Here is a 20,356-nt window from a genome sequence, read left to right on the forward strand (position 1 = left end):
TGAGGAGAGACCAGAGAAACTGGGGCTCTTTTCAATCGAATAAACGTGATTAAGTGGAGATCTGATAGAGGTGTTCAAAATTCTGAGAGGTTTTGATAAAGTAAAACCGATCCATATCCAGTGACCATTGTGTGAATGTTGATGAGGACAAGATCGGGCTGAATTGCGATGCCCCCACAAATGCTGACATCAAACACAAAGAATGGTCACTTGAGTGAGATACTGGAGGGCTGCTGGTGCCTGTGGAACTGCTCCCCAACAAGAATCAGGACTGAGGGGAGGAGACTGGAAAAATAAACAACAACAACTTGCATTTATATAGCGCCTTTAACATAGTAAAACGTTCCAAGGCGCTTCACCGGAATGATATCAAACAAAAATTGACATTGAGCCACATAAGGAGGTATTGGACAGGTGATCAAAAACTTGATCAAAGAGGTAGGTTTTAAGGAGCATCTTATAGGAGGAGAGAGGTAGATAATTCTAATTATAAAAACTACAACACAGAATTAATAAACTCTGGAATATCATAAAAAGTTATCCTTAATGTAAGAGCTTTGTATTCTCCTCTGTATGTGAAAAAATATCTAACTATGCTGAAATAATATAAAGGCATGCTGAATGTATTTATCATACTTAACATATTTATTGAATAACATTTATTTTATACATCTTTTTTACTGTAATTTATGTTACAAAATAAAGATGATCAAGTTTTAAAACATTACCACACTGGTGTCGTAATCAAAAAATGTGACAGTCCTAATTGATTTCATATCCTGCTATAACTTTTCCTTATTTTGTTCCCTCCCCCTCAAGTGGATTTTTCATTTGGTTCCTTTGAGTACAGTTGATCTCAGATTGGTTGCTACAGTATCCATTTGCAGCTGGCAGTACCTTTGGCTGTGATTGGTGCTGTCAGATCCAGCAGCGACCTTTAAGTATGTTCCACTCATGGTAGTTAAATTTTAAATGTATTAAAAGTGCAGGAGGGAGCATCCACACTCTCAGTAAATTTAAATCAGCCCCAGGGCAAGGCAATGAAGTATCCAGGAGGTCTAATCTGGTTTGACTCCACGCTGGAGAATCTCACACCCCTCCCATTCTGAGTCAGGTAGGGTTCATATTGTAACAATAGCATTGCTGTGACACACACTAAAGTTACAGTCAAAGTGCACCCCATAGATCTTGCTGCAAGGACCAGGCCTGTGTCTAGTTGCACTGGCTACCAGTTATTGGCGAAAGAAAACAAGATGACTGTCTCCTTATTGGCTATGGTCATATGTGCCACCAATTACCCACTTGTCTTTTTCAAAACATGAGGCAGTCCATGGTTAGAGGAATGTGCTTGGTTGAATTATTTTCTGACTGCATGTATTCATGCTCTGACCCCTCCTCCCAATTAAACAATTGGTGATGAGTATTTGTTCTACTTACCTAGGAGGACAAGACTGACCAGGATAACCAACCTCAACATTATGAAAGATGTGTTATGTTCTGATTGTGAGGCACTTTTTATACAACCTGCTTATTATAAGCCAACCTTTCATGCTAAGCTAATGTTTCTTATTAACCTAATAACTTGAATGATGTATATATTTATTTATCAACATTTACTCTACATCCTCCAGATACCTCATGGAAACAGATGTACTAAATCACATGGATGGTGTGTGAAGTTGAAATCTGGATTCAGGATCTTCCAAGAATCTATTGGGACCATTACAGTAGAATTAGACCACCAACCCAACAGTATCCAGCTACCAAGTGGTAAGGACAGCAAACATATTAGAGTTTGGGGCAAGGAGAGAAAGGGAAGGCTGAGGGTGTTCAGAATGGGTGGAAAGTGGCAAGAGGCTGGGGAGAAGGTGCATTTGAAGTCAGGCTCTGCAGGAGGCCTGTAGGGGTAAATTGCTGGAGCAACTGGAAGATGGGATGGGTAAATTTATGATTATGTTTGTAATTTTTTCCCTTATTGTTTAGAATATATTATACATTTATTACTTTATAAGTTTTACTTTTAGGGTTATATGGTGGGATGGACAGGCAACTGTCATGGCAGCTATATGTCACAGAACTTTCTTTGGGTAGAATATGATTGGTTGTTTTTTTATGACTCAAAACAATCAGAAATGACATTACAGAAATGGTTCTGTGAGCTGATTGATCCCTGGTTCTGGAATCTGATTGGCTGAAGAGACAAGTTGCAGGAACTGTGGTCTCTGCGATATGATTGGTTGAGGTTATGAGGTGTGATTGGTTGAAGGGCAGTGGTCTAGTTTTCTGCATTCTGATTGGCTGAAGAGAGTACAGTATTACGTTCACACATACACAGCACTTTCAATAATATAGATAGATAGATACCCCACATAAATTGCTGGAGTTTTACCCTCCATGTGGAAGAAGCTCTGGCTGCATCAAACAACAAATTAAAAAAATACGATTTATGCTTCCCTCCATTCCTTTTCTGCTTACAGTAAAGAAAGAACGAAAGGACTTTGATTTATTTAGCACCTTTCACAACTTCAGGACGTCTCAAAGCCCTTTACAGCAATAAAGTACTTTTGAAGTGTAGTCACTGTTGTAATGTAGGAAACGCAGCAGCCAATTTGCGCACAACAAGGTCCCACAAACAGCAATGTGATAATGATCAGTTAATCTGTTTCTGCGATATTGGTTGAGGGATAAATATTGGCCAGGACACCGGGGAGAACTCCCCTGCTCTTCTTCAAAATAGTACCATTGAATCTTTTATGTCCACCTGAGAGGGCAGACAGTACCTCGGTTTAACGTCTCATTCGAAAGATGGCACCTCCGACAGTGCAGCATTCCCTCATATTCTACTTTTCAAGTGTAAGACGGCTGGAAATTTAAATATTTTAATTTGTGTCACGCTGCCAAGATCAGAAAGTAGGAAAATAGCAACCTTGGATAAGTTAAAGTCTGAAATGACGACTTTTCTGTGTCTCCATCTTTTTGTGATGTTGCTGTGTATATTTGAATGAGTTTGGCAGCTATAACAAGGTAATTTTCACCTAAGCCCTATCACCTGATACTAGACCGATCTTGACAGCTGGTGAAAATGTTATTAAATGGGAAAAACCCGGGTGATATTTACTTTTGGGGGTGGGGAGGGGAGGGGAAGTCAAGCTGTTTTTATCATGCTCGTGTTTCAACGTAACCCTGTGACGGCATTGATCAAGGACTCTATTAACTTAGAATGGTCAGTAATTTATCCTTTCTGCCCCATACTTTCAGAAGGAGTTTTCATTTTTGGTGTTATTATTAGTAGGCGAATTACAAGCCAGTGTAACTAAACAGAGCGGGTGGCGAAGCAGGGTGAATCAATGTACTGTAAAGTAAATTCACCAATTCCATACTCCCAGGGGGAGCTGCGCTTGAAGGGACTGCGGATCACAGAATCAGTGCTACAGAGTTGTAATCCTATCTCCATCCTGCGCTCCCTTTGAGTGTGGCTCCCCATTGAGAGTGCGGGATCAGTGAATTTATCCTTATATGGTGGAGTAGTAAGCTGTAATGCCCCTGTCCCGCTGCTGTTGAATTTAATGTCTAGATTTGCACATGAAGAACAGCCATTGGAATGACATACCAGAGTCAGTGGAAATGAAAATCGGGAGAGATATAAAATGGGTGGCTGAATCAATATCGCCTGTTTTACGCTATCACCCAATGTCAAAATTACCCCTTAGGAGGAGCGGAGAAAGTTAGAAATGCAAGCTACCATTAAAGGGGTACTTTCTTTTAAAGTTTTGTGCTCCTCAAGGTGAAGGGTATCAGTGCTAGGGAATGGTACTTTTCCCATCTCAGGCACCCAGTGTCAGCATCAAGACCTCACAGCTGAACCCAACCACAGCTGAACCAGTCGTCACTGTTTAGTGATCAGGAGTGGAAAAACAATAAACAGTGCCTCAGGTAGTGAATGAGTTAAATGGATCCGGCAGATATATCAGGTATTTTCATCGTCGTATTAACACCTGCTGACAAATTGACCTTGCATAGTTAAAGGTTGGTTAGACACAGTGCCAAATAGTGAAATTACTTCTTTTAATTGTTAACTACTAGAATAAATTTCCTTCTTTGAGTATTTTCTTTTCTGCAGTAAGCTGATAGCTCAAATGGTTCAATGATTCCCAATAGGAAAGCCAGGAACGTAAGTACTCTGGCTGCCTGACACTGAAGGTCCCCATTTACATGACATCAATCTTGCTGTTGACTAGTTTGTCGATTGGTTTTAGTATTTTAAGAACCACTTCATCTGATTCAGTGATGCGTTGGCAGATGGTGGCTTTTTAGTTATTTAGTCAAGATCAGGGAATTCGTTGACAAATTCTGAAAACTGTCTTCAGAAATTGTTGGCAGTAAATGGCTGCTCGTATTTGCAATGTGCGGATGAGCTCTCCCGATAGCTGACTATAGTGTGTCAAACATATAAACAGAACAAGATAGGAATGAGAAAAGGGCATTCAGCGTGATCATTATTTAGGTCAATGGACAGAATCAGACTATTTTCATCTCCTTGTCTCCTTGGTGTTCTGGGCCATTCAGTTCTTGTAAATAGGGTCAGCAGCATTACCATTAAGCGCATTTATTGACCTTTGGAGTGGCATCAGTAGACACTGAAGCAGTTTTTTTTGCCTTGTACTACTGTACTTTTCTTCCATTTACAGCCCTTTGATACGTTCTCCCATGAGCGTTGGGAGGGTGTGGGGCCCATCGTGACGTTGATACTATCTTCAACTGACATACATGCATTTTTCAGCAGGATAGTGTCGGGAACCTGGTTCTGTACGGCTTAGTGTCACACCAGGTGGGGCATTCATCTACTGAACTATCAAAGGAATCATACCGACTCTCCCTAATAAAAAAAAAGCTGCTTTTAGCAATGGAAAAAGGTTGTTTTAAAATGTAAACAAATGTTTTGTTTTGTTTTATTGAAAGAATATAAAATAAAATTAGACATTGGCCCTTAAATTCCTGGGACTGGAGAGACAGAAAGCCAAATTTGAGGAGGAACCTGGTTACACTGGGTTTCCACCCCGCCCACCTGACCTTTTAAGTTACTATAAGGGGGCGCATTGGGCAGAACTTCCACCTGCCCCCCCCACTCCCCACATCACCCCACCCCCAAACCTCAGAAGAACATGCTTTACTGGATTCTCATTTCCCATGGAACAGAATGATCATTCTTACCGCCTCTCTGGGAGAAACTGCCAATGCACTAAATTATAGTTAATTTTGTTCTATGGATTTGGCCTGGCTTGAGACATCCCCAACTCATAATACTAAGAATGATTATAATCGTTAGAATGAGGAGTCTTTCATCCTGTTAGTCTGGGCTTCACTGAGATCCCAGAGGCAAAGGGCAACCCAGTTGCTAATATTCTGGTATCTGCTGTGATGTTCCTGATGATGAAGTAACCTGATGACACTCACTGTATATATCGGCTCTCACGTGAAGAATAGTCACTTGGATGAGATATTGGAGGGTGACGCACATGTGGAACTGTAGCCCAGCACCTTCAGGAAATGGGGGAGAGAATGCTGGAAAATTGCTGCAGTATCATTGTCCTTTCAATAGCACGTGCTCAGTAATATATCACGCTAAAGAAGTTGAGGGGAATAGTACATCAGGGTCTGAATGAACTCCTATAGTGCAGTTATACTGTCTCCCCTTGGGGAGGCCATCTCACACCCCTTGAGCTTGACACCATATGGAGTATAACTCCATTGCAGTGTCAAGCTGGGGTGGGCAGGTTGTCCCAAAACTCTCCACCATTGCGAATTTTCTTCGCCTCATGTCTGGGTCTGTTGTAGACTAACTGATAGAGATTGTTTGCCATGATTAGTCATCAACTCCATTACTGTTGTATCATGTGACTACCAGGATTGTAGACGGCAATGATGGATTTTAGTCTATGTTGGATCTCCGGAGTACTTTATATAAAAGAAAAGAAAAAGCCTGCATTTCTTGCATAGCGTGTTTCACGACCTCAGGATGTCCCAAAGTGCTTTACAGCCAATGAAGTACTTTTGAAGTGTAGTTACTGTGTTAATGTAGGAAATGCGGCAGCAAACTTGCACACAGCAAGCTCCCACAAACAGTAATGTTACTTAATACTTAACGAGGGTCTTTTTTAATGTCTTGAGACAGTGGATGCTTCTGCCAGTGCTCTTAAAACATTCAACATTTACTGCCTGGGTATTGAGTGCTGTGAATGAACACACACACAGACCTCTCCTAGTCCCCAGGGTGTGAGTTGCAGCTCACAGCATAACTCGAGTGTTGCCAATTGTGTATTGCACTTTGCAGCTAATAGTCTCAGCCCAGTATAAGTGCAGAATCTAATGCTGCTTACATTTTCCTTAAAATTGAAGTAGAAGTCATTGTATTTCTTTTTCCTTTCACACCTTTAGCATCCAGCTATTTGAGTTGGTCATTAAGTCAGAGATAGTTATTAATAATAATATTATCAATAATATTCCTCAGACATACAGCAAAGAATTAAGAAGGAATAGGTCATGATGTGACGGAAATTTGAAAACCCAACCTCCCGCTTCTTTCTTTTTACAAAAGATGTATTAATTTCAAGAGGCAATGAACAGGAAAAATTATGCATTTCATTTTATTGCTGTATCTCAACACAATTAGAGAAGTTACACATTTCTGTTATGAGTTGCACTTTGTCCATCGTATTCCAGAGTTTATTGAAAAGCGATTTTCTGAAAAATCAAACATGATTGTTATTTTTTTCCTGAACGGGTTAGACTGGGGTATGAACAGATACTTGACTAGACTGTCACTCTAATTACAGATGGTGAAGGGGGGGGGGGGCTGGAATTTCCAAGGGAGTTCTCCCAATGTCCTTATGTAACTTCAGTGGAAGATCAGCGGAAACTCCGGAGAAACATGGTTTCTTCGTCGTTTCCGCCGAAGTTTCGGCAGGACATTGGGAAAACCACTGCAGAAATTCAACCTCAAGGTGTTTATCTAGGGGTAGAAATTCATCCTGTACGGCAGTGCAAAACAAGCGGGAACGCATCAGCTACTGCATATGTCCCGCCCGACATTCAGTCCCATTGAAGTCAATGAAACCAAATATCGGGCATGGTGTATAACAGGCGGATGATGCAATATTGCCTGCCTTGCACTGCTGCCTGATATGAATTTCTACCCCATAGTTTCTTTATTAGAGACAGTACCATAAGCAATGTGCGTTAAATCGCAAGCGGTGATATATCAGGTTTGCCAATTATACTGGTTTCACATCAATACAAGCTGTGTAACTGGGGTTACCTGAATTGAATTCATGCAAGCAGTTTGAAGCCATTTTTAAAATGTGTCTGTGCCGCCGGCTCTTTAGTTGTGGCTCTCATGCAGCCGGTCACATCACCAGATTCGCTAAGGGGCAGTGACCAGGAAATCCCAGGTTTTCCCAGCTGTCGGTTAGCGAATCTGATAAGTTGATCTTTAATGGTACTGTTGGATGTGCAAGACCCGTGGCTCGAGAGCCTGTGGCACTAGCACAATATGGAAGTGCTGTGACATCACCACAGGGAGGTAGTCTTGTAGTCTAGTAGGAGGTAGTTACAGTGTAGCTGCAACAAAAGCGAAGCCAACTTTTTAAAGTTTGTTTTTAATCTTGCTCATGTTAATAGGTGGCACACCGTCCCGTGCCTGTATGCACAGAGCTTCTGGGGCCTTGAATGACATGGGGCTGATGGTAGAAGTCAAGTTTGTTGGTCACATTGTTCTAAGGTCACATTTTTTAAAAAACTGCAATCTATGGCAAATGCAGTTAACTTTACAGGGTTGCAGTTAAAAGTATAAGCCTAGATTCTCCGCTTCCACGGAATTGGAGTGGAATTTCCACCCGCCACAGAGATGTGCCCCTGACCCTGGCCGATCTTGTGGCCTTGGAGGCCATTTAAATACTGGAGGCCTCTGCCAAGGAGTCCTGCTGGATTGGGGTGGAGTTTTGCTGTGACAAGCCTCGGGGACTTGCCACCGAGGTGAAAGGCAACCCCTGCACAGCCTGTAAAAAGGGCCAAATATTTTGAAAAATATTCTGCTTTCCTCTTCGGCCTGTGCAATCCATCGCTTTGTGAGCGATTGGACAGGCCCTGGCAGCTAAAAAAAAATTCTCAGGCCCCTGCTCCATCATCATGGCAGCCAGTATTGTGAATGGTGGGAAATATGTCAGAGGACATATTTCCCTAACTTGTATCGCGTTTCATGACGCCCACCCATATATCGTGTATGTTAGCGACCTCACTCTGCATCCCCCCCCCGCCATATCCTGCTTCATGAGCCTGGCAGCTCCAGATTTAAATGGACGGATAATCATGGAGGGCACACTGCCCTCTGCGCCCACATTACCAATATGCATCCCATCACGCGAAGCTCTGTGCAAGGAGTGCTAAGTGGGATACATTTATCCCATAGCATCTTAGGTAGTTCATAAAATTACAACAAAAATCAAATGCTAACGCACATCATTGATCCAGTTGATGTAAGAGGAGACACGGGTCCAGACCGTTGGTTTCATGTCGGTGTCACATCCTGCTGCAGCGACGAAACTGGTGGCTCCGTGGATATAGAATGTCCCATCATGCTGACAATTTAGAGGCCCACCAGAATCTCCCTGTGGGGAAAACAGGTAAAACCCAGATATATTCAGTCCCTCATACTGGAGTACGTAAGATTTATTTAATTTAAAAAAATCTATCTGTCAATCAAAATAGGGGGGCAGAAATCTAGGAGAAATGGAAGGAAAGAAAGAGAAACATGAAGATAGAGAAACAGATAAAGAGAAAAAAATGGTGATGGGGAAATTAAAAGAAATATTGAAAAGAAAGAAGAGTGGCAAGTGAGCAAGAAATGGAGAAAGAGGCTGACAGAAAGAGAAGGACTGAGAAAGAAAAAAAGATAGAGTTGCATTTATATAGCCCCTTTCATGACCTCAGGATGTCCCAAAGCACTTTACAGCCAATTAAGTACTTTTGAAGTGTAGTCACTGTTACACAATGGTAGCCAATTTGCGCACAGCAAGATCCCACAAACAGCAATGTGATAATGACCAGATAATCTGTTTTTTTTAAATGATGTTGGTTGAGGTATAAATATTGGCCAGGACACTATTCTTCGAATAGTGCCATGTGATCTTTTATGTCCACCTGAGAGGGAAGACAGGGCCTCAGTTTAACGTCTCAACTGGAGGATGGCACCTTCGACAGTGCAGCACTTCCTCAGTACTGTCAGCCTGGATTTTGTGTTCAAGTCCCTGGAGTGGGACTTGAACCAACAACCGTCTGACTCAGAGGCGAGAGTGCTACCACTGAGCCATGGCTGACACTATGAAGAAACAATGAGGCAGATGGTGTCAGTAAAATCAAGAGGATGGATGTTTGACGAGGGAAGCGATTGAGGGTAATGAGAGATAAAGTGGTGTATGATATTTTCAGACTTTGGGACCTGCTGGATGGTCCATTATGCTCTTTTCCTGTCCTGTACATCCCTATGTTCTTTTGTTGAGAGATGAAGAGAAAGGAAAATGGAAATTGAGAAAAAAAGGGCCTAGGCACAGAGGCTTCCCACTACACTGGTAGTACTCAAGATTGTCAATAGCTTCTTCTGTCCATTGAATGAGAGTATCCAAGATTATTACCTGACAACCGGCAATTATACCATCACCTCCGGCACACACCATGTTTGGTGTGACATAATAACCCCACCATGCGGGCTGGGAACATATTTCATAGGCAACAACCCTGATGGGAGCCTGCTGAAGAGTAGGACTAACTGTCCCACCATCTACATCAAGAAAAAAAATCCACTGTTACTGGTGCAATTGTGTCAATCACATTCTCTACATTTTATTCTAGGTAATAATCTAGCACCATATTGTCTGTCTGTCTGCGGGAAGATTGACAAACAGGTCGAAGACTACTTGATGGCTTCTAACCATTTGCTTTCCACGTGTACATTCCATTTAAGTATTTGTGAGAAGACAACAATTTCTTTGATTAATACAGTGTACATTTGTGGAAGATCATTAAATGTGTTTGTGGTTTCATTGTGCTGATTTATTGAAAAATAATTTGCAATTGATTGCAGAAAAATTCTATATCTCATGCATTGCCTTATATGCTCCTGCCTCAAATATTTCAAAGCTGTGAGGATTTGAGGAAGCAAACAATGAAGGAGGAGGAAGGACCAAGAAAGGAAAGAAGAAAACATTAAAATGAAACAAAGGAACCCAGAGGAAATTAATGCACTGAGGACAAAAGGCAGCACTGATAACTGCCTAATGCATCTACAGTATGAGTTAACACCCACAGTGTGACAAGATAAATAAGTGTGGTGAGCAGATTACTCATGGGTGACAGTTTGTGGGTTTTGGTTTCCATTTATAATACCTGTCGGATGGTTGTAATTAAAAAGATGGGATTTTTAATGAGCATTTCTGTAGTTTTAGTAGTCTGTGAAGCAGCTGAAGATGCTTTGTGATGTCTCTGTGTCCTTGTACCTCTTTCTCGTCAGAATGACAAGTGAGCAGATTGCTGACTCCTCGATAACTACCAGTGTTAATATCATTCTAGTTGATCGAGGTTGTGGTTCAAGCTGGGAGAGATAGATGATATATTTGGAACTTCTTTTCTATCCTATAACACTGGACCATGTTGTTATTATTTTAATTAGCCAGCTTTAAAGTGCCAGCAGCTTCAAGGAAACGCCAGCCTCCCTGGGCTGATCAGTTTGATTTGTTTTCGGCTCATGCTGAAACAAGCAATGTTTTTTTTAAATTGAGAAACCACATTGAAGGGTCAAGGTTCATAGAACAGGACCCTAGCAAGGTTAAAAAAGTGTAAAAGAGAAGACGAGGGCTGCTGAGGAGTATACTGGAGGGTGGCCTAACAGCAGATAGACAAGAAAAACTCCAAGGCCTAGATTTTCTGTTTAAGTTACACTGGCCCCTTAGCATAACTTGGGCAGACAAAGACGGCTCCCTGCTCGTCCCTACCGCTTCTGGGATTTCCTGCCATAAGTTATGGGGTGATATAAGATACATCCGCCCCTATACGAGCAGGTATATTGTAATAATTTGCAAATGATGGAAAGACATCATCTGACACCCTTTCTGTAATTTGTGCCAAAGCAATGCCAGGCACAAAGCGTATCTGTTTGTCTCTGGCATCCAGTGTCTCTATGGGCAGAGGAAGGGCCCTTTAAAATTTAAGTGGCCACAAAGTCTACATGATAACGACCAATTGCATCGATATCAGTTCTGAATTCCGTACTGAAGCTGCTGGTCATTCTATACTGCGGCAAGCCCCCAAGTCTCATCATGACCAATGTCCTTGACCCCTGGTGGAGGCCGAGAGCCCAACTGAAAAATGTGAAAGACCCCCAGGCCAGAAATCCTTGCAGCAGGCCAAAGCCCCTTCGTGCTGAAGATACACCGGGTGGAAAATCCTGGCCATCATTTGCACGTGAAGGACTTCTGATAAAGCTTTACGCTGAATAGGAGAAAAATACACAAATGCACACGAGTCCCAAATCACCTACTTCGCGTGTAGCCCCAGCCAGTGACGTAACACAGGTAGTTGTTTGGTAAGGTGGCACCTGCCGCGGGCAATGCACCAAACTGGACATATTGGTTCAGAACAGCATCGCGCTCCAGGTAAAGCAAGGCAATGTCATTCCTTAAAAAAATATATATTTTTCAATGTTGGTACATCTTGCATAAATTTTTTTGTGTGTGTCTTTTTATCAGAATGCTGCAGGTACAACTTAAGACTTCACCCAGTACAGTCCTGTCCATATGGTGGTTTGCGAGTAGCTACAGTTAAGGTGAGTCATTGAGTATGTATAGTTCTATATGCTTTTCTCATTTTTCTCCCCTCTCTCCTGAAGGCACTCAGTCCTGCTGGGGTACTGTTCCACAAGCAGCAGTTACCCTCCGCTACCTCATCCAAGTGGCTATGTGCTGTCTTAGATGATGAGTGTCAGCAGGCTCTTCAACTGTGTTGGAAGGGGTGGGGGGGTGCATCAGAGCTGAACCTGATCCTGTCCTTAAACACGTCCGTACACACACACACACACACACACACACACACGCCCATATACGCCCAAACACACCCACACATCCTTGCACGCACGCATGCACACATACATATCCACACAGGCACACACACACACACACACACACACACACACACCCATATACACCCACACACACCCACACATCCTCGCACGCACGCACACACACATATCCACACAGGCACACACACACAGACGTACAGGCACACACACACAGACGTACACACAGACGTACACACACACACACACACACACACACAGACGTACACACACACACACACACAGACGTACACACACACACACACACACACACACACACACACAACCACACGTACACACATGTATACACGCACACATACACATATCCATAACCACACACACACACACACACATATGTATCAACACACACAACCACACGTGTACACACACACACACACACACACACACACACCCCTACACCTTTCTGGGGTCACTAGCGATACTGAGGCTAATTGTAGCACCAGTGCCACTAATGAACATTATACAGTTAATGCAGGGGTATGTATATTTCTTTTTAGCTCATTAAAATAAGCCCACACAAAACCACTTTAACAATGAGTTACAACTCTTTTATGAGATTGTAATCTTTTTAAAGACAGGAGCGTGCAGCAAGGTAGCAGCCTCGATCGACTACATTTCAAAATGACTATGGTACCAACACATTTCTCATTTATCCGAAGTAGTAATATAGTTACATACCCAATTGCAAGGTCACCATTCCAGCCTTCGTGGAGAATGATATTTTGAACGTTAATGTATTGTTCAGTTCCATCATCCTCATAAATGTTGTGATCACCCAGGACGACACGGTATGACATACCTGATCTGTTGATTTGAAGGAAATGATAAGTCACTCCAAACCAAAGGGGTGGAGAAGATGGCTTCAAATGACAAAATATCTTAATTGGACCTCACTTGTTGGTCAAAAAGACAGACAAAATCATTTAAGGAGAACTGTTGTCTGGTAAAGTATCTAGAGAGATACTGGTACTTTTGTTACTTTAATGGTACATGGCTACTCATTTGTAATGGTGAGCTGTGCTCATTTGCAGTTTTTTTTGGTATTTTAAGTAGCTAATTTTACCTGGTCCTCAAATACAAAGGTTTTGTTGTACTTTTTATTGACAAGTGGGAGAAAATGGAGGCAGGAACCCTCACAACATTCAAGAAGCATTTGGATGAGCACTTGAAATGCCATAGCATACAAGGCTACGGACCAAATGCTGGAATATGGGATTAGAGTAGACAGGGCTTGATGGCCGGCGCGGACACGATGGGCCGAAGGGCCTCTATCCGTGCTGTATAACTCTATGACTCTATGACTCTATGAAAAACTTTGTTAGAGATTGCAAATAAGGCTTGTTGTTTTATCGGAAGAACTATTGAAAGTCATGCACAGTCCTCTAAGGATCTGCTAGAAATCCCTCAGGACTTTTATTAGAAACTCATAGGTCTTTTGGTGAAGGAGTAAATGTCTGTGGAAGGAATGGACTTGATGGGCCGAATGGCCTCTTTTGGTGCTGTACTTTCTTACAAAAGTACACAATGTAGACAGGTTGGAAAGAAAGTGAACTGGAGAGAGGGAGGTAATTGGGAAGAGAAAGAGACAAAACCTTCAGAAAAAGGAGAAAAAACATGGACTTCAAAACCACAAAGGCAGAAAAGATTGAGAATGTTTCCGTTTCACAGAATACAGTGAGACTGGCACAGAGGTGGGTCAGGTTACGCATTCACAGTAATCCTGCTGTTAATCTGTCAAAGAGTGTCAATCAAAATCATTCACCTGTCTACACAGTGAGCAGCAGTCAGCACCCATTGGTGGCGAATCAGGGTGCCACCGCAGGTGTGGTACCAGTAACCACCAAAACCTTGAAGGGAAACCTGTGTAAAAAAAAAAGGATTAGTTCAGTCATACACTAAAATCATGTTTTCAAAACACACAGGGCTTCACATTTATGCAGAAAATATTGCTAACAAAGCTGTGTGAAAAATCTTACTTGCTACAGTGTGAAAAATGATTGAATTGTGTTGGACCCTCAAATAAAGACCCAGGTCTGAATTAAAGGGATGGAAATTTGGCGTGGGCTGTAGCGCAAAACGGGCGGTATCGAATTGGCCGGCTGTTATATGCCCTGCCCGTTATATGCCCTGCCCGTTTAACGCCCCGCCCGTTATACTCCCCACCCGATATTGTTCCAGTGACTTCCCATTTTGCCCAAGGACGAATTTCTACCACCTAGTCTTTACAGAGGTTTGCCTACATAACAACACTGTAAGATAATTCATTGTATGTGAATCACTTTAAGATGTTTCTGAGACTTGATAAGATGCAATGTAAATGCAATTTTCTTTTGCTTGTACTTGGCCTTCCTCTGGGGCTAACATTGCCACTCTCCCTGGACTGTTGATGGCAGGGAGTTTGTATTGGTGGGGGGATCTTTTTATCCTGCGGAACTTGCCTTTTGCACCTTCACCAAGGAGCAATATTGGTACTGTCCATGTAGATATTCAAGAACTCTACTGTCTGGTCATATTGTCCAAGGGGATAGTGTGGACACAAAATGCTGCAGTACAGAGGGATCTGGGTGTCCTTGTACATGAAGCACAAAAAGTCAACATACAGGTGCAGCAGGTAATCCGGAAGGCAAATGGAATATTGGCCTTTATTTCAAGGGGGATGGAGTATAAAAGTAGGGAAGTCATACTACAACTGTACAGGGTGCTGGTGAGACCACACCTGGAGTACTGCATACAATTCTGGTGCCCTTATTTAAGGAAGGACATACTTGCATTGGAGGCAGTTCAGAGAAGATTCACTAGGTTGATTCCGGGTATGAAAGGGTTGTCTTATGAGGAAAGATTGAACAGGTTGGGTCTATACTCATTGGAGTTTAGAAGAATGAGAGGAGATCTTATTGAAACATACAAGATTCTGAGGGGACTCGATAGGATAGATGCTGAGAGGATGTTACCCCTCATGGGGGAATCTAAAACTAGGGGGCATACTCTCAGAATAAGGGGTCGCCCGTTTAAGACGGAAAGGAGGAGGAATTTCTTCTCCCAGAGGGCCGTGAATCTTTGGAATTCTTTACCCCAAAAAGCTGTGGAGGCTGAGTCATTGAATACATTCAAGGCTGAGTTAGACAAATTTTTGATCAGCAAGGGAGTCAAAGGATATGGGGAAAGAGCAGGAAAGTGGAGTTGAGGTAAAAATCAGATCAGCCATGATCTCATTGAATGGCGGAGCAGGTTCGAGGGGCCGAATGGCCTACTCCTGCTCCTATCTCTTATAGTCTTATAGAACATAGGGGGAGAAAGGGACATAAAAAGGTACTGAGCCATGCAGACCAAGAAAGTCCCAGTTTTGATCGGGTCTGTGCTGAGTTAGCTGATTTCAGCTGGGACAGTGGTGAGGGAGCTGCAATTTGCCTCAGCACCCCTGAGCTAGGGAGAGGGTAAACAGCTAGGGCTCCTGCTCCTGATTGCTATCCAGTAACGGCCAATAGCATGTGTATGTTAGGTGTGGGATCAATGCCTTTTGGTGGGGTGGGGTGGGGTGGGGGGGATGTTTTTGTTTAAATATTGCTTGCAATTAAAAAAAAATTGATATCTATTTACTTTTCATGACCTGCAGGGGGACAGAGATAAGAAAAAAATTAGGTCAAATATTGTTTTTATTGTTTGCAATTAACTTCAAAGTTCCTACTGCTTCCTAGGGTCTTAGTGTAATGCTGTTGTAGGAGATTTTCAGAAAGCACATGAAGTTGATAAAGGGGCTCATTAACTCAAATTCTTTTATTCACTGAGTTTACAGAGTGCTGATGGTAATCCATGTTGGTGTGTAGGAATGGATGTATTTTTCATACCAGCCATGGCCATGCATTGCGATTTGCCTCGGTCCCTCCAATGACACGTTCGTCTTCAAAACAGAGCCCTGTATACATTGAGGGGATGAAATGTTTTGACTACAATCTCTACTGACAGACTTTTCCTGCCTTAAACTTTAACCTATGTAATCAGCAAGTCTGTAAAAGGCACTGTATCCCACTAGCAGTGTGGCAAATCAAACTTCAAGGACTCCCAGACCAGGTCAGGTGTGGTAAAACCCCTGTTACTGCAGGATTGGCCAACTTTTTCTCTTCATGGGTCACAGGATCACAAGATAATTGTGGATGAGGGAGACCATTTGGCTTATCTTAGTTCATCCATTGAGAAAGACCCTAAAGTCTCTCGATTGTAGCATCCAATTGGTTCTTAAATGATTCCAGGGATTTTGTCTCCTCCAGGACTCTATTCCATGTAATGATCGTTCTCTTTGTGAATAAGAACTTCCTGGTATCAGTCCTAAATATGCCTTTTACTAGTTTGAACCTGTGTCTTCTTATCCTACTACTGCAATTTAATATCCAACAATGAGGCAACAGCACTAAGAACAGCCCCTTTTCAAACCTCTAGTCCCAAGAAATTCAACCAAAACAAACTGACAAATAAGAAAAATAAGCACAAATAGGATGGAGTTTACTGGGCTTCAAGGCCTGCTTGCCAGGCTTCGGGGGCTCTGTATGGCCCTAAGCCCTAAGGCCACAGGTTAAACACCCATACTGCACTCTACCCCAGCCTCAGAAAAGCCTAATGCGACATTTCTATCTCCCATCTTTGTGGCCTGTTTGAGTGAGATTGTCAATTTATGCTAATCATGTGCTGTGCACTTGTTTCCCCTCGGGAACTGAATTGAGACTGCCCCAAATACATTTCACATATTAGAGCCATACATCCATCAGAGGGTGCACTTACACTTTAGTTACTGGTTGGAGGCTGAAAACTGCAATTCATGATCCTGAAAATCTGCAATGTTTTTTGCATATTCGGGGTGGCCAGGTATCAGTGGGGGTGGAAATTGGGGCAGGACTCAGTTACGGGCTGCACTCCGTTCTGTGATGCACTGGGGTTTCATGTTGGAGTGGGGGCAAGCGGTTCTTGTGGTCGCTCCTTTGCAGCCTGATGTCAGACGTGGAGGCAGGACTGGCAGCATGACCTGCTGGAATTCCTGCTAATGCTGTCTCTGGTGAAAGAGGCAGGCATCCAATACTTCACAGCAGTGGAAGTGGGGCCCACAGGATTGTTTCGAGGCCTGGGACAGTCAATCAAAGGAGCCAGTGGCAAGAAGTAAGAAGCCTTCCTGCAAAGGGGACAATTATTATTATTTACTGAAAATTTTCAGCCAGACTTGCCTCCTAACGACTGGCCATCGCCGCATTTTCCTGCCTCACCCCTTCACATCTAGCGGGCGCCCAACCTGCGTCAGTACTGGCACCTGCGCCCGCCAGCTGAGCTGAAAGAACAAGTAACTCCAGGCCCCAGAGGTGAAAAGTCAGTGTTGTAACCACTGCAACACCCAGTCTCAAATGTATTTCTCCAGTTACTAATAAGGGGGGTCCAAATCAAACCAAAACAAACTGGATGAATCCAAACTGAATACAAGCCTCGTAGGTACTTTATGGTTTGTTGTGTCATCTGACTTCTTTGATTTGTTATTGTCTTGTAGCACATCCCACCTATGCAGTGTCCTAAATATACATATTAGCATTCACTAACTTGCAGGTCAATCACAACTATATCTGCTTCTGACTCCAGAAATGTAGTGGAAGAAAAACAATAATGGCAGGTGAAATAAATGAAGTTGTACTTACCAAGCAGAACAAGGCTCGCTACAATCACCAGTCGCAACATCACGGCGGTTCTGCTGTAGCAGCTCTTGACTGCGAGGCCTGGAATTTATAGCCAGATATATCAAACACCTTGCGCAAAATGGATCAACTTCCAGCTGGTTTAGTAACTGTGATAAAGTCATCGATGTTGAAATGTGCTGATTAATAGCAGCCAAATAAGCATTGGACATGATTAGCGGCTGACAGTATCTGATAATGTGAGAAAATCCACAGGTGATATCAGTCTCCGCTCCAAACAATAAATGAGTAAACGTGCCTTGGTCAGGAAAACTAAAACTGTTACACTATTTTAATAATGCAGATGTTGTTCATCTCCCCAACCCATTTCTTGGTCTCCCCATGTGCCCTCCTTGGCCAAGAGGACCTGCTGCCAGTCGTATGCTAATGCTACTCTGTAACCCGCTGGTAGGAAGTGTGTGAGTCCAGATCAGGATGGCCATCCCTCTGATCTTTCTTTCCCCTTGTGGGATGATGTCTCACTCTGTATGGTGTTTCTCTATAACAGTATAGTGAAGAGTGGTAACCTTATGGGGTATAGTAGTGTAGTGGTTGTGATCTTGGCCGAGCAACTTGGCGGTTCTGAGTTCAAATCTCACATAGTAAGTTGTGAAATTGAATTCAATAATTCTGATAATTTTGTGGGCGGGCACCAGAACTGAAATGACCATGAAAGCTGCCAGATTGTCATTTAAAAACTTAATATCCTCCTGGGAAGTGAACTTGCCACCCCAACCTGGTCTGGCCTACACGTGACTTCAGTCCTACATGACATGGTTAACTCTGAAGTGGCCGAGCAAGTCACTCAGTTGTACCACAATTGCTTCAAGAAGAAGGCCCACCACCCCCTTCTGAGGGCAATAAATGTGGCCTTGCCAACATTCTCTACATCTTGAGAACAAATATTTTTTTTAAATTGTGGGTGCCAACCAGTTTCCTACTAGTCTGTTATGTTGTCCAACACGTGTCACCGGGTCACTTCTGATGCAGGTATTATTGAGTAAGCAGTTCACCACAAGATTGTATTCACTGCTCACAAGTGTTACATAAGAACATAAGAAATAGGAGCAGGAGTAGGCCATACGGCCCCTCGAGCCTGCTCCGCCATTCAATCAGATCATGGCTGATCTTCTACCTCAACTCCACTCTCCTGCCCAATCCCCATATCCCTTGATTCCCCTAGACTCCAAAAATCTATTGATCTCAGCCTTGAATATATTCAATGACTCAGCATCCACAGCCCTCTGAAGTAGAGAATTCCAAAGATTCACAGCCCTCTGAGTGAAGAAATTCCTCTTCATCTCTGTCTTAAATGGCCGACCCCTTATCTTGAGACTATGTCCCCTAGTTCTAGACTCTCCAGCCAGGGCAAACAACCTCTCAGCATCTACCCTGTCAAGGCCCCTCATAATCTTATATATTTCAATGAGATCACCTCTCATTCTTCTAAACTCCAGAGACTATAGGCCCGTTCTACTCAATCTCTCCTCATAGGACAACCTGCTCATCCCAAATGTTCTCTAAAAGATTTCACTCTCATTAAAGTGTCCTCCTCATTTAAATAATCACACACTAGAAACGTAAAGGGAGGTTGTATAGAATTCAGCACGTTATCATGGAGTGAACGGCACTTTATTTTGTACAGGAACGTGTTTAGTCTCACTATTATCAGTTGAAGGACGTTTGACACTGTTCTGGGGAAAGGCAACAACAACTAAAATGTAAATGTGTCTTTAATGTAGAAGATGTTGCAGTGCACTTCACAGATTGGCGTAAGGAAAACAGACGTCAAGGCAGGAAGGAAAGGTTAGGAGAGATGACCAAAAGCTTGGTCGAAGAGATGTGTTTTGAAGGAGGGACAGAGAGGCTGGGAGAGACTACAAGTTTGTCCAGGCGAGAGATGGGAAAAGTTGGCCATGACTCCCTCTCTTGAACCTTTTCTTCGAAGTGCACTTGAGTTTTTTTTTATTCGTTCATAGGATGTGGGCGTCGCTGGCGATGCCGGCATTTATTGCCCATCCCTAATTGCCCTTGAGAAGGTGGTGGTGAACCGCTGCAGTCCGTGTGGTGACGGTTCTCCCACAGTGCTGTTAGGAAGGGCGTTCCAGGATTTTGACCCAGCGACGATGAAGGAACGGCGATATATTTCCAAGTCGGGATGGTGTGTGACTTGGAGGGGAACGTGCAGGTGGTGTTGTTCCCATGTGTCTGCTGCTCTTGTCCTTCTAGGTGGTAGAGGTCGCGGGTTTGGGAGGTGCTGTCGAAGAAGCCTTGGCGAGTTGCTGCAGTGCATCCTGTGGATGGTACACACTGCAGCCACAGTGCGCCGGTGGTGAAGGGAGTGAATGTTTAGGGTGGTGGATGGGGTGCTAATCAAGCGGGTTGCTTTGTCCTGGATGGTGTCGAGCTTCTTGAGTGTTGTTGGAGCTGCACTCATCCAAGTGGAGAGTATTCCATCACACTCCTGACT

General features: G+C 43.1%; 1 protein-coding gene across 1 annotated transcript; it reads right to left on the reverse strand.

Moving 5' to 3' along the window:
• Positions 1 to 8,504: 8,504 nt before the first annotated feature.
• LOC137306887 (chymotrypsin-like elastase family member 1) lies at positions 8,505 to 17,890 on the reverse strand. Its single transcript, XM_067976276.1, has 7 exons — positions 17,851 to 17,890; positions 16,027 to 16,094; positions 13,944 to 14,041; positions 12,860 to 12,985; positions 11,588 to 11,724; positions 9,687 to 9,832; positions 8,505 to 8,663 (listed from the first exon to the last, which is right to left on the reverse strand). The coding sequence occupies exons 1-7, from the start codon at positions 17,888 to 17,890 to the stop codon at positions 8,505 to 8,507; spliced, it is 774 nt and encodes a 257-aa protein (XP_067832377.1).
• Positions 17,891 to 20,356: the final 2,466 nt, after the last annotated feature.

Source organism: Heptranchias perlo, chromosome X (assembly GCF_035084215.1).
Source record: "Heptranchias perlo isolate sHepPer1 chromosome X, sHepPer1.hap1, whole genome shotgun sequence".
Classification (NCBI taxonomy): domain Eukaryota; kingdom Metazoa; phylum Chordata; class Chondrichthyes; order Hexanchiformes; family Hexanchidae; genus Heptranchias; species Heptranchias perlo.

Coding starts and splice junctions, on each gene's coding strand:
- LOC137306887 (XM_067976276.1), bottom strand. CDS start 17,890: ATGTTGCGACTGGTGATTGTAGCGAGCCTTGTTCTGCTTG. Junction 16,095..17,850: donor AGCGAGCCTTGTTCTGCTTG/GTAAGTACAACT, acceptor CAATGTATACAG/GGCTCTGTTTTGAAGACGAA. Junction 14,042..16,026: donor GCAATGCATGGCCATGGCTG/GTATGAAAAATA, acceptor TTTTTTACACAG/GTTTCCCTTCAAGGTTTTGG.